At 47.1% G+C, this 14,344-nt stretch overlaps 1 protein-coding gene across 1 annotated transcript; it reads left to right on the top strand.

Annotated features, from left to right (window-relative positions):
* Positions 1 to 11,929: 11,929 nt before the first annotated feature.
* Positions 11,930 to 13,977, top strand: CLPSL2 (colipase like 2). The gene is made up of 3 exons (XM_060617174.2): positions 11,930 to 12,016; positions 12,675 to 12,797; positions 13,882 to 13,977. The coding sequence occupies exons 1-3, from the start codon at positions 11,930 to 11,932 to the stop codon at positions 13,975 to 13,977; spliced, it is 306 nt and encodes a 101-aa protein (XP_060473157.2).
* The last annotated feature ends 367 nt before the right edge of the window (positions 13,978 to 14,344 follow it).

The following is a 14,344-nucleotide window of genomic DNA, read 5'->3' on the forward strand; positions in this document are numbered from 1 at the left end:
CAAGATCATGACCTGAGCTGAAATCAAGAGTTGGACACTTAACCAACTGAGCCATCCAGGTGTCCCAGCAAATATAACTTTTATGCCAATAATAATAGATGGCAAGTGTGGTTGACAGCCTTCTAAAATAACCCCAGGGGCACCTGGGTGGCTCAGTTGGTTGAGAGTCTGACTTCTGCTCAGGTCATGATCTCACAGTTCAAGCCCTGCATCGGGCTCTGTGCTGACAGCTCAGAGCCTGGAGCCTGCTTTGGATTCTGTGTCTCCTTCTCTCTCTGCTCCTCCCCTGCTCACACTCTGTCTCTCTCTCAAAAATAAATAAAGATTAATAAAAGTTTTCAAAAAAGACACTCAAAGGCATCTTTAAAAAAATAAAAATTAAAAATAAATAAATAAATAAAATAACCCCAATAATCCCCACTCCTAAATATGCCCTTCTATAATCTGCCTCCCTTGAATGTAATCTGGACTTAGTGACTTGCTTCTAACCAACAGAAGATGGCAAAGGAAGAGACTGTTATTTTTAAAACTTTATTTTTGAGAGAGAGAAGCGGGCTCCACACTGGCAGTACAGAGCCCAGTGTGGGGCTTGATCTCAGGAACGATATGATCATGACCTGAGCGGAAATCAGCAGTCAGATGCTTAACTGATTGAGCCACACAGGCGCCCCAAGAGACTGTTACTCTTTAGATTAGGTTACAAAAGACTATGACTTCCATCTTGCTTCCATTCTCTCTTGCCTTTCACTTGCTTGTGCTCATGAAGCCAGCTGCCATGCTGTGAGTTGTCTTTATGGAGAGGACTACATGGCAAGGAACCCTGGCCGGACTCAGGCCAAAGTCTGTGAAGAACCGAGTCTGTCAGTCCAAGATCCTGCAAGGAGCCAAAACCTGTCAACCACCACTTGAGGAAGCTTGGAAGCAGACCCACCCCAGTCGAGCCTGAAGATGACCACAGCCCCAGCCAACACCTTGACTGGAGCCTTGTGAGGGACCCAGAACCAGAGGACCCAGCTACACTGTGATTGGATTCCTGACACACAGAGACTGTGAACTAAGAAATAATGTGTTAAGCCACTAAGCTTTGGGGTAATTTGTTATACAACAATAGGAAACAAATACAACAAATGACTGTTTCATGGGACCAGTCACTGGGTGGGTTCTCTTCTTTCAGAATGAAAATGAGAACAAAAATCCACAACAGTACACTCAGCTGTGGGACCTTAATGCCTGTGATCCCTGCCTACAAGAAACTATGGCCATCAGAATGTCCTGGAACATGATATGGTTTCCTTTGAGAGGAATAAGAAGTGAGTGGAGAGAGAGCTTTCCTCCTCCATGACACTGGCCTACCGAGTCATTTGGTAAATCCACAACCCAGCCTGGGAGGTCCCTTTTCCCCTCTACTGCCTTCCTCTCCTCTAAACCCCACTCTCCCAGGGTTTCACAGTCATTGCCACCTTAAAACACCTCTTTTCCATGAGTTGGGCCAGGAGTCCCATAGCCGAAACTAAGTGGAGGAAAGAGTTAAGTGAGTAGGTATTTTTCTCCTAAGTGTTTGGCACTTGCTACAGCTTATCGGCTGATGAGTAACACGTTTCAAAATGAATGAGCATGGAGCAAACAAATAATAATAGAAAAGCATGGAAATGTGATTTCTTAAAATAGTTTATGTATTGTTGTCTGAGAAGCAGTGACCTAGATACGTACAACAGAGTGAGAAGAGGGAAGGAAGGCAGAGAAAGAGAGCGGGGTTCATGAACTTGGATTACATCTTTTGCCATTTCCTGGTGTTCTGTAGAGAGCACCAGAAGGTCTAAGCCACCAGAGCAAGTGTGAGAACCTCAGCTACTTCCAAGGGAGTGAACTGATTCCTCAGATTTGAGCCCTGGGTGAAACCTTATAGGAAATTCCCTGAGGCTGGAAGTACCCCAGGTCACGTTATTGGCAGGTGGGGAAGAGGCACTGTGTAACGAATCCTATTTCCTAAGGCTGGAAATCATCCAGACTAGCTACAGAGCTCCAGTGATGTCTTCTGGGCACATGGCTGGCGAGCATTTGTTGTTTCCAAAGTGTGTACATGTGGGCCACTGTGTTTGGCCCAGCACTGTCAGTCTGAGCTGACAAAGAATGACAAAGGGAAATGAATCCTCACTGTAGGACCTCTGCATTCTCCTATCACCCTGTGTACTTATATTCCGGGGGATGTGAGTACTTATATTCCGGAGTCAAATGTGAGTCCAGGGAGCCGAGAGGGTGTGGAATGGAGACTGCATGATTAAGGAGATTAGAGGCAGGACTCTTGGGCCTGAGCGGGAATGCACCTTATGGAATTAGTAGGCATACCTCTGGCACATACACATACAACATAGACTGCTAGACTGCAGCCATTCCTCATTGTTATCAGGCCACATGGCTGCCTAGAACAGACACTGCATTTCCCAGCTTCCCTTGCAGCTAGGTGTGGCCATGTGACGACACCTGGTCATCGGAATGGAAGAGTCCTTAAAGGGAGGACTCAGGCCCTGTCTTCCCCCACCCTCCATTCCACTGTCTGAAATAGAAACAGCTTGGTAAGCAATCTTGGATCAGGTTGATGAAAACAATACCCGCAGAGGCCAGAGCATCGAAATTAAAGCAGCCTGGACCACTGAGGCTGTGGAGATGCCATATCAGCCCTGGACTATGTACGCCGGGAACATTACATGCAAGAGAAATAAACCTCTATCTGACATTAAGCCATTTATTCTGTGGTTTATTTTACCATGGCTAAACATATTTGTATACCCTACAGCCCTGTCTAGGTAACGAGATGACACCACCAGTGATTTGTTTTACAGTTTATTTATGAGACAAACATTTATTGAGCTCTGAGTGCTCTAACTGTATCCTCTTAAATAGGTGCTGGCAGGTGAGCACAGAGCTGGGTACCAGTGGGGAGAGTGAGTTTGGTCCATCAAAGGACACAGAAAGGGGAGGCGAGCTCATCTACCTGCCCATCTTTCCCAGGACCATCCCTTGCCTCGGTTTCTGCAAGAGGAAGATATCATCTTTTATCTGTGAAGCAACTGTTTTTAGGGATTGTTTTATGATTACCATGGAAGGCTAGAGGGGATGGGCAAGTTCAAGTTACGGTGAGCAAGGCTGATGATGGCAGAGAGCAGAGGGAAGGAACAGTCTCTCTTGATTGTGGCTCGAAGAAAGTAAAAAAGGAGCTTCCACTCACCTGCCAGAGAGTAGGCCAGGATGGGTGCATAAAAACAGTGCAGTTGGTAAAGGGGAAGGTTGTGGGGCATGACACTTCCCGCCCCCCCACCCAAATTCCCAGAAGAGAGGAAAAACCCTGGCCATTGAATTTATGATTTTAAAAAACCTAACACATTAAACATATATGAAAAAGAAGCAGAGAAATAAAAAGCATAGGTTGTCAAAGTGACGTGCAGCTGTAAAAATGGAAAAGTTTTCAGACAGGAAGTAGAAACCTACCTTCACACCATCCAGGTAACCGGGGTCGCTTCCAGACATTTTGGCGGAGCGGGGCTGCTGTCGACTGGCTTGTGTAGCTTCTGTTCCACCTTGTCCTGGTGTGTCTTCCTATATAGCCAGGCTGGAAAGCGAAACATTAGACTATCACACCCAGGACCCCAGATGTGATTTTGGTACCACTGATCACACGCGCTGCCTGAGAACTAACGTGAATGGGGTTAAATGGGGCAGAGGTATTTGTGTGGGAGACGTTCTCTCTTTTGGCTAGGACAGATGTAGCAGACACAGGCAACGATCTTGATGGCAGCTTCCTGATCCTGAGGTCACAGCTAAGGTGTGTGTTCCTTGCGCCAACAGTTGTAGCAATGGCCTCCTGACTCTTAACCTTCCTGATGGTGGCTGAGTTAGTAGCTTCCCTGGCAGGTCAGGTCTGCAGTGTTTGTTGGGTTGCATTCCTGGAGGCTCAGTCTGGATCTCACTCCTCCAGTCCTGAATTTCAATGATTTTGTAAGCCCTCAGTTATCTGTATTACATCCCTTCCTGTTTAGAATAGGTACGATTGTGTCTGTTATCTGCAACTGAAGCCTGATGATGAAGTGCCTACCATAGAGCAGGTGTCACTAAATGTTTGTTGAGTGAATGAATCAATGGGCAAATGGAGATTGCTGAGATGTCCACAATGAGTTGGGCAGTCAGACCAGCTAGACTCAACAGAGTGGTAGAGTAATTGACGCGGACCACAAGTGGGTGGTGAAATCAATTTGGTGGGTTCTTTTTTTTCTTTTAATTTTTTTAAAATTTTACATCAAAATTAGTTAGCATATAGTGCAACAATGATTTCAGGGGTAGATTCCTTAATGCCCCTTACCCATTTAGCCCATCCCCCCTCCCACTGGTTACCCCTCCAGTAACCCTCAGTTTGTTCTCCATATTTATGAGTCTCTTCTGTTTTGTTCCCCTCCTTATTTTTATATTATTTTTGTTTCCCTTCCCTTATGTTCATCTGTTTTGTCTCTTAAAGTCCTCATATGAGTGAAGTCATATGATTTGTGTCTTTCTCTGACTGACTAATTTCTCTTAGCATAATACCCTCCAGTTCCATCCACATAGTTGCAAGTGGCAAGATTTCATTCTTTTTGATTGCCGAGGAATGTTCCATTGTGTGTGTGTATATATATATATATATATATATATATATATATATATATATACCACATCTTCTTTATCGATTCATCCATCGATGGACATTTGGGCTCTTTCCATACTTTGGCCATTGTTGATAGTGCTGCTTTAAACATGGGGGCGCATGTGTCCCTTGGAAACAGTACACCTGTATCCCTTGGATAAATGCCTAGTGGTGTAACTGCTGGGTCACAGGGTAGTTCTATTTTTAATTTTTTGAGGACCCTCCATACCGTTTTCCAGAGTGGCTGCACCAGCTTGCATTCCCACCAACAATGCAAAAGAGATCCTCTTTCTCCGCATCCTCGCCAACATCTGTTGTTGCCTGAGTTGTTAATGTTGGCCATTCTGACAGGTGTAAGGTGGTATCTTATTGTGGTATCGATTTCTATTTCCCTGATGATGAGTGATGCTGGGCATTTTTTCATGTGTCGGTTGGCCATCTGGATGTCTTCTTTGGAGAAGTGTCTATTCATGTCTTTTTCCCATTTCTTCACTGGATTATTTGTTTTTTGGGTGTTGAGTTTGATAAGTTCTTTGTAGATTTTGGATTTGGATACTAACTCTTTATCTGATATGTCGTTTGCAAATATCTTCTCCCATTCTGTCGGTTGCCTTTTAGTTTTGCTGATTGTTTCCTTCACTGTGCAGAAGCTTTTGATTTTGATGAGGTCCCAGTAATTCATTTTTGCTTTTGTTTCCCTTGCCTCTGGAGACATGTTGAGTAAGAAGTTGCTGCGGCCAAGATCACAGAGGTTTTTGCCTGCTTTCTCCTGGAGGATTTTGGTGGCTTCCTGTCTTACATTTAGGTATTTCATCCATTTTGAGTTTATTTTTGTGTATGGTACAAGAAAGTGGTCCAGGTTCATTCTTCTGCATGTCGCTGTCCTGTTTTCCTGGCACCACTTGCTGAAGAGACTGTCTTTATTCCATTGGATATTCTTTCCTGCTTTGTCAAAGATTAGTTGCCATACGTTTGTGGGTCCATTTCTGGGTTCTCTATTCTGTTCCATTGATCTGAGTGTCTGTTCTTGTGCCAGTACCATACTGTCTTGATGATTACAGCTTTGTGGTATAGCTTGAAGTCTGGGATTGTGATGCCTCCTGCTTTGGTTTTCTTTTTCAAGATTGCTTTGGCTATTCGGGGTCTTTTCTGGTTCCATACAAATTTTAGGATTATTTGCTCTAGCTCTGTGAAGAATGCTGGTGTTATTTTGATAGGGCTTGCATTGAATCTACAGATTGCTTTGGGTAGTATCGACATTTTAACAATATTTGTTCTTCCTATCCAGGAGCATGGAATCTTTTTCCATTTTTTTGTATCTTCTTCAATTTCTTTCATCAGCTTTCTATAGTTTTCAGCATATAGATTTTTCACCTCTTTTGTTAGATTTATTCCTAGGTATTTTATGGGTTTTGGTGCAATTGTGAATGGGATCGATTCCTTGATTTCTCTTTCTGTTGCTTCACTGTTGGTGAATAGGAATGCAACCAATTTCTGTGCATTGATTTTATATCCTGTAACTTTGCTGAATTCATGAATCAGTTCTAGCTGTTTTTGGTGGAATCTTTTGGGTTTTTCATATAGAGTATTATGTCATCTGCGAAGAGTGAAAGTTTGACTTCCTCCTGGCTGATTTGGATGCCTTTTATTTCTTTGCATTGTCTGATTGCTGAGGCTAAGACTTCCAATACTATGTCGAATAACAGTGGTGACAGTGGACATCCCTGTCTTGTTCCTGACCTTAGGGGGAAAGCTCTCAGTTTTTCCCCACTGAGGATGATATTAGCATTGGATTGTTCATATATGGCTTTTATGATTTTGAGGCACGATTCTTCTATCCCTAGTTTCTTGAGGGTTTTTATCAAGAAAGGATGCTCTATTTTGTGAAATGCTTTCTCTGCATCTATTGAGAGGATCATATGGTTCTTGTCCTTTATTGATGTGATGCATCATGTTAATTGTTTTGCAGATTCAATTTGGTGGATTCTAATCAACATTTTTAAAAGATGGAATAGAATAAACAATCTTAGAGCAGATCATATATAGTAAATGTAAGTATTATTTGTGAAACTTCAGTCCCATACACATATACACACATTATACATGCGTGTACACACACACACACACACACACACACACACATACACACACACACACACATTTGCAATGGTGATAATCCAACTATTCAACCACCAGCATGACACAGACATCAGTCAATTGGAATGGATGCTAAGAATAATTACTGGTTGTCTGAATACCAATATAAAGTGTATCTCTTTTAGTTGAAAAAAAAAGTGATTGAAATTCATGGTCTGTGGATTGTAGCTTAAGGTTTTGGGGGGATGGGAGGCCATGGCACATGTTTCTGAGTATCCTTCCTTTGGCATTGCCCCTGGTTAAAGGATCACGTCTATGACTCATTCCTAGTCCCGGGGGCAACCTTTCCTGATTCTAGAGCAATCCTCATGTGTCACAACTTGGGGTATTCTCCATACCTGTGTTTCTGCCTGCCAACATCCATCCCCACTCCCCAGGAACCAGCAATCTCCCATCTCCCCGTTGCCACCACCAGCACAGTTTTCCATTTAGGAGCCACCTCAACTGGGGTTACCTTCATGGCCTCCAAGTTTCCCAAAGCACTGACTGTCCTGACTGCATTCTGTTTTTTCCACAAGCAGACAGCTTGTCCTCACTGTGCTCTGCTCATTCTTACCTCCAAATCTTTGCTCACTCTGGACCCCCACTTGGAAAGCCTTTATTCTCTGCTTGCCTGAGTCCTAGCCTCCCTTCAAGGCTTTGAAAAAGAGCACTACCCCCTTCTGCTGGCATCCAGGGCTGTCCTGGGTGTTCTATGTATGACCGTGGTGTCTCCACCACTTCACCTCCAAATATTCCCCACTGCCTGTCTTCTCTAGGAAGCTTTGGCTGTGCTGTCTTCAGGTCTCAAACTCTTTCAGGCACCTGCTTGTTCATCGTTCTCCCCAGATCATCCTGAGAGCCCCCTCAGGGATGAATTGAGTAAGAGACAATTTCCACTACATCAGTTTTCTCCAGAATTTTATTTTGGATCTCATAGACTGATAAAACTTCCAAAAAACCTTGGGGACCGACAGAATTTGCATATATATATTCACAACATGTATTCAACTACTACGACATGGAAAACTGAAGAGGCATATGTCACTCTTGGCTGAGGCATTTAAGTGTCCGTATGCTTCCTCCATCTTTCTCTTCCACCTTGTATCATAAAAACACCAAAAAAAGGAGGAAGGACATGATTTCAGAACACAGACTCATTCTTTAAATTAAATATATTTATTTTTAACCAAAGCCCTACGTTACTCTTATTTTCATCATTTTGCTGTAGACCAGTGAGAACATTGTCATGGAAACCACCAGAAAGATGCAGGAAAGAAGAAAGATACTGGAGGATGTCAGAGGAGGGAAATGAAGGGACAGGGAAAGGGGACAGGGGGAGATTATGGAGGTCCACCAGCAAGGTGTCCTCCTGTTCTGGACAGACTCCCATTCTCATCATACAAGACTGGGGTGGCCATGTTTGGGCCCTGGCCAATGCGCAGGGCCGTGGCCACACTCAAAGGTCAGGTGGCTCAGCAACCACTCCCACATCCCAGCTCTGAACCCTGGTGATCTGGCTCCCACCCCCCTTCATACTGCACGGGTGTCCTGGACTTGTGCCTTTGACCAGCGCCAGCTGGATTTGGGAGACAAGCCATTGGTATAGAAGAAAGAGTGCAGGACTTGGAGTCTAGAGCCCAGGGTTTAGGCCCGGCTCTACTGAGTCACTTGTGGAAGTCCCTTCCTTCTCTGGTCCTCAGTTTCCTCACTTTAAAATGAAGGTTCTGGGACGCCTGGGTGGCTCAGTCAGTTAAGTGTCTGACTCTTGATTTGGGCTCAGGTCATGATCCCAGGGTCGTGAGATCAAGCCTTGTGTCAGGTTCTGCTCTGTTAGTGCAGAGCCTGCTTGGGATTCTCTCTCTCTGCCCTTCCCTTGCTCACGCACATGCACATGTACTCTTTCTCTCAAAATAAACTTAAAAAAAAAAAAAGAAGTTTCTGAATCAGTCTTAAATCATTTCTGAGGAAAACTGTGGCCCTATGTCTTAAAATTTTTTTTTAAGCCATGCACATAGAATTCCAGGGGCTCCACCATCCTCTCAGGGCCTTCAATAAACTTCCCAGGGGCCCTTGGACCCCAGATCAAGAACCCCAAATTGCCAATCCTGATACACAGCTTCTGGCCTCTTGCCTCCAAAACTGCCCTTTCCTGGGCAGTTAACAGTATTTTTCCAATTATCTAGCATTCACAAGGGCACAACCAGATACCACAGGGAAGGAGGTAACTCTGTGCAAAGAATTATTAGTGCCCGGGGATCCCCTCTAGTTCACAGTGGAGCTGGGAGATGTGGCGAGCTTCATGGTAACTAGCTGACCAAAGCAGAAGAACAAGGGTCTGAAGAGAGTGAGAGACCATGACTGCTGGAGAGAGAGGACACCTTGATGACAGGAATCCCTTTATGGGAACAAAGACTTCTGGCCACCCAAGGCAGTACAGGACAATTGTAAGAGCTTGGGCTCAATAGCTAGAATGCCCTGGGTTTATATCTGGCTCCGTGACTTAATTGTGTTATTTGGGCACAGATTTGGGAATCTTTGGGTTCCTCATCTGTAAAATGGGGATAAGAGGTAGCAGAAATGACTGAATACACTAAATATTCCAGGATTCCCTTGAATTTCCCCCCCTCCCTTGAAGAAGGTTGAGGTCATGTGACTAGTTCTGGCCAATGGTCACTGAGTGGAAGAGGCATATGTCACTCTTGGCTGAGGCATTTAAGTGTCCATATACTTCCTCCATCTTTCTCTTCCACCTTCCAGAATGACCCCAGAAACCAATCTTCCAGATAGTGTAGCTACAAGATGGAAGAAAGGTCTTCTGTCCCATATCAGACTTCACACGAGTGGTAAATAAAACATTATTGTGCCAAGCCACCAAAATTTCATTAGTTCTCTGTTGTGACAGCTAGTGTTAATTACCCATGACAAATATAGGGCTAATTGAGACAGTGGATCCAAAACTTTGAGTGCCATGGAAGCTGTTATTCTTAGAGAAAAGAGTTAAGGCCCCTATATTAGTCAGCTCAGCTGCCGTAACAAAATATCCTAGACTGGGTAGCTTAAATGACAGAGATGTATTTCTCACAGTTCTGAAAACCAGAAGCCCCAAATCACAGTGTCAGCATAGTTGGGTTCTGGTGAGGGCTCTTTTCTTGGCTTGGAGATGGCTGCATTTTTTGCTGTGTCCTCATATGACAGAGACAAAGAGACAGCAAGCTCTCTGGTGTCTTTTCTCCTTCTTCTCCTTCTCCTTCTCTGTCTAAAGTAATCTCTGTGCCAAACGTAGGTTTTGAACTCATGACCCCGAGATCAAGAGTAGCATGCTCTACCAAGTGAGCCAGCCAAGTACTGCTCTGGTGTCTCTTCTCATGAGGGCACTAATCTCCTCAGGAGGGACCCCTCATGACCTCATCTAAACCTAACCACCTCCCAAAGTCCCCATTTCTACATATATTATCCCACTGGGGGTCAGGGCTTCAACATATGAGTTTGGGAGGAGGCATAATTACATCTTTAGCACCCCCTACCAAGGCAGGGCTTCTCATACCACCGGCCTTTTTTTAAAAATTTTTAACGTTTGTTTATTTTTGAGAGACAGAGTATGAATGGGGGAGGGGCAGAGAGGGGGAAGACACAGAATCCAAAGCAGGATCCAGTCTCTGAGCTGTCAGCACAGAGCCCAACTTGGGGCTTGAACTCGTGAACCTTGAGATCATGACCTGAGCTGAAGTCTGACGTTTAACTGACTGAGCCACCCAGGCGCCCCTCATATCTCTTCTTTTTTTTTTTTAATGTTTATTTTTGAGAGAGAGAGAGAGAGCGCAAGTGGCTTGGGGCAGACACGGAGAGGCAGACACAATCTGAAACAGGTTCCAGGCTCTGAGTTGTCAGCACAGAGCCTAACGTGGGGTTCCAACTCAGGAAGAGTGAGATCATGACCTGAAACGAAGTCAGACACTTAAATGACTGAGTCACCCAGGTGCCCCTCATATCGCTTCTTAAGAGCAAATTTTTAGGGGCACCTGGGTGGCTCAGTTAAACAACCAACTCTTGATTTCAGCTCAGGTCATGACCTCTCAGTTTGTTGCAGTTTGTGGGTTCAAGCCCCAGGTTGGGCTCCATACAGGCATCTCAGAGCTTGCTTGGGATTCTCTCCCTGCCCCTCCCTCTCTCTCTGCCCCTTACCCCACCCCTCCCCCAATAAATAAATTTCTTAGAGCAAATTTTTAAAAAGAGAAGCAGGCAAGGGTGGGGTCAAGTGGGAGTTTCATGGAGAGGGCCATCCCGAGGAAGGCTCACCTCCCCAGAAACTCCGCTGATTGCTACATGCAGCTCTCCCTTAGCCCCCCTCTTCTTTCTGTGTCTTCCTCTCTCCTCCCTTCCATTTTGTCCCCCATGCCCTGACTTTCATAAAATTCACAGACAAATTCTGAGACAACTCATTAGGACTGCACAAGTCCTAGGTCTTGGAGGCCATCTTGTCTTACCTCCTGATTCTTACAGATGAGAACACTGGACCTGGAGAGGGTGTGAGAAGCAGAAGGGGGCGGGGAGTACTGGCTTCTTCAAAAGATAAGGGGTGGGGGACAATTTGGGGCACCAAGGACAGAGAGAGAAAGAGAGTGAGACTATTAAGAAGGAATCTATTTTCAAAGAAGAAGAAGAAGAAGAAGAAGAAGAAGAAGAAGAAGAAGAAGAAGAAGAAAGCTATTTTCGTTTCAGTATATCAACTTTGTATAATTTTTCCAAAAATTTTATTTCACAGGTTTTTTTTCTTTTTTTTTTTCAGTTTGGAAGTAATGCATATGGAGGCCCCTAGAGCCCCTAGTATCTACAATCCAGCCTGTCCAAGGCTTGAATCCGGGTGTCACCGAATACCTTGCAGTGCTCCCTAGGACCTGGGAGGCTCCTCCGTCGTGCTAGAAAGGGCTTCGGGCCCTTCTGCCTCAGCTCCTAAGCAGCCTGTGACCATTAACTTCACCACCCTCCACCCCTAGGCTAGGGCGGGGCCCTGGGGCGCCAGGTCACATGCTAGGCACAGGGTTTTCCCCCCCCATCCTGCCCCCACCCCGTGGCTCCTCAGGAGTCCAACCTGAGCCTCCAAGCTCCATGCTCAGGCCCATGGCCACAGCCTTCTTGCTCCTCATGGGGGTCCTGCTCCCTTACCAGGGCGAGTTCTGGCCCTTTAACAAGAAGAAGTTCATGAAGGTGAGCCAAAGAACGTCTGGAACCTTCCACTACAGTAGAGGGTGGTGGCGGTGGCATCATAGGCCAGCCAGGAGGCATCAGTTGGGTTTGGAGACAGAAGTGGGGGGTGGGGGTGGATACCACCCCAAAATGGGGACTTGTTCCCAGGGCTGGAAGCTTGATGTGTCCGCGGAAGAGTGTCAAAGCCCTACTTCACCTCCCTGTGGCCACTGAGGTCAAAGAAAGTGGTCTTCTGACCAGCATCCTGCCCTCTCTCCCCTGAGCCCACTTGTCCAGCCAGCCACGCCTCAGCAACCTGCCCTAATTCCTCCTTCCCCTATCCTAAGCACAATGACTGTTCCTTCCCTTCCCCATCTTTCACTCCCTCCCTTTCTTCCCACCCCCCCCTCCCCGCCAAAGCATGATCTGGGAGCATATGCTCCCCCAGCACTGGGGGAGGGAGGCCCAGGAAAGGAGAGGCAGAGGGAGAGGTACCAGTCCCCCTTCCTCTCCTGCTCCTCTGAGTGCTGCTGGAGTGGGTGTAGAGGGGTTGGCACCTGGCGGTCATCATCTCCCGGCTTCCCTTCCTGGCCCCCGGGGGCCTTGGCAAGGCACCAGGAATCCCCCCTCACTTTCCCACACAGCGAGAGGGCTGGTGACACAAGAGTTGTCCCCACAGATGAATGGGGCTGAGTGCTCCCACCACTCTGAGTGTGTCAGTGACTGCTGCCTGATGGACCTGAACAACAGGGGTGCTCTCTGTGCCCCCAAGGCCAGAGTAGCCAGGCTGTGCTTGCCCCAGGTGAGCCTCTGGGCTGGGGCGGCCCCCTCTGGCCGGAAGGGTGGGGAAGGTTAACAAAACCCAGGTGGCTGCCGCTCCTTCTTTGCACTCTGCTTGGAGTGCCTTTTCCCCTTCCTCCACCCGGCAAGCTCCTACTGGTCCTGCAGTACACCTCCAGCCACCTCCTCTGAGAAGCCTTCTCTGCTTGGAGCTCCCATGAGCTCATACCCTCGGCACAGCATGGCTCTCCCTGGTTTGCCGTGTTTTCTGTCTGCCTCCACCACTGGCTGGAGTTCTTCAAGGGCTGGTCGAGCCCTTACCCACCCTGGGCTTAGTATCTGCCCACAGTAGGTGTTCAACGAATGTTTGCTGAATGAGTATTCCCTAACCTAACATCACTGTGGCCAAGTAGATGGGAGAAGACCTTTTCCCTCCTGATCGCCACCTCCTTGCCACAATGACCTCATTTTTGGAGAGGGGCAAAGCACTGCAGCGGCAGGACCGTAGCTTTGGAGTTGGGCCTGAGTTTAAATCCTGAGTTTTTCAGGCCCTGTCTTTGCCTCCTCAGCCAGGTCACTTCTGCTCTCTCAGCCTTAGTTTCCTCATCCGTAAAATGGGGCTAAAGTAACAAGCTCACCAGGTCGTCCCGGCAACCACAGCGTTCACTGGAGCTGGGTTATGAGCTGGTGGACATGCAAAATGTGCAGGACGTCATGTTACTGCTCCTCTCTTCTTGTCGGGCCCCGGGCCCAGAGCTCCCTGGGAAGAATGGGCTGGCCTCCGGGTCCCTGTCTGGGGAGCTGCCGGTGCTGTAAGGAACCGGTCAGGCCCCTGACTTGACAGCTGAGGTGGCCAGAGGGTCTTTTCTTTATGGGCCCTTGCTCTGTTTTATTTAGTTCTCACAACACCCTGTGAGGTGGGTTACTATTATTATCCCCCTTTGACAGATGAGGAAACTGAAACCAAGAAGCTCATTAACCTGTCTATGGTCCCAAAGCTGCAGGGGGCTGCTCACCCCTTCACTTGCTCCTGCTCCCCAAGCTGTTTAAACTCCCTTCTCCCCTTTACCTTGGTGACCCCCAACCCTTGTTCGCATCTCCCGCAGACCAAGGGAAGCATCAACATCATATGCCCCTGCCAGTGGGGCTTGACGTGCATCTCCAAGGACCCGACCTGTTCCCGCCGGTGCCATTTGATTTAGAAAAAGATGCAGGCTGGTCACGGCCACCCCTCCCTCCCTCCCTGGGGGCCACGGGCCTGGAGAGTCCCCATCTTGCTCAAAGTCCAGCTCCTGAGACATTAAAGTCACTTCCTGACTCTGGCCTCTGTTGCACTTCCTGGGAGGGGAAATCTGGTAGGGATTGTTCCAGTCTGGGGCAGGAAGGTTTGGCCCTATCTGGACAGTGGAACTGCAGGAAGGGAACAGGGTAGGGGTGGGTGAGCCAAGAGGCTGGGTCCCGGAAGGGCCGAGTCTTGGGATGGAGGGCTGGATGGGAAGAGTGGGGTTGAAGAATACAGCGGGAGAGTATGTGTTGGGGTGCCCATGGGTGGGGGTGTGATAGGAAGGA

Source organism: Panthera onca, chromosome B2 (assembly GCF_046562875.1).
Source record: "Panthera onca isolate mPanOnc1 chromosome B2, mPanOnc1 haplotype 2, whole genome shotgun sequence".
NCBI lineage: Eukaryota > Metazoa > Chordata > Mammalia > Carnivora > Felidae > Panthera > Panthera onca.

What these genes read in the sequence shown, in the direction of transcription:
- CLPSL2 (XM_060617174.2), top strand. Translation starts at nt 11,930, where the DNA reads ATGGCCACAGCCTTCTTGCTCCTCATGGGGGTCCTGCTCCCTTACCAG. An exon ending in ACAAGAAGAAGTTCATGAAG is followed by an intron (nt 12,017 to 12,674) that starts GTGAGCCAAAGA and finishes TTGTCCCCACAG; the next exon opens with ATGAATGGGGCTGAGTGCTC. An exon ending in CCAGGCTGTGCTTGCCCCAG is followed by an intron (nt 12,798 to 13,881) that starts GTGAGCCTCTGG and finishes CATCTCCCGCAG; the next exon opens with ACCAAGGGAAGCATCAACAT.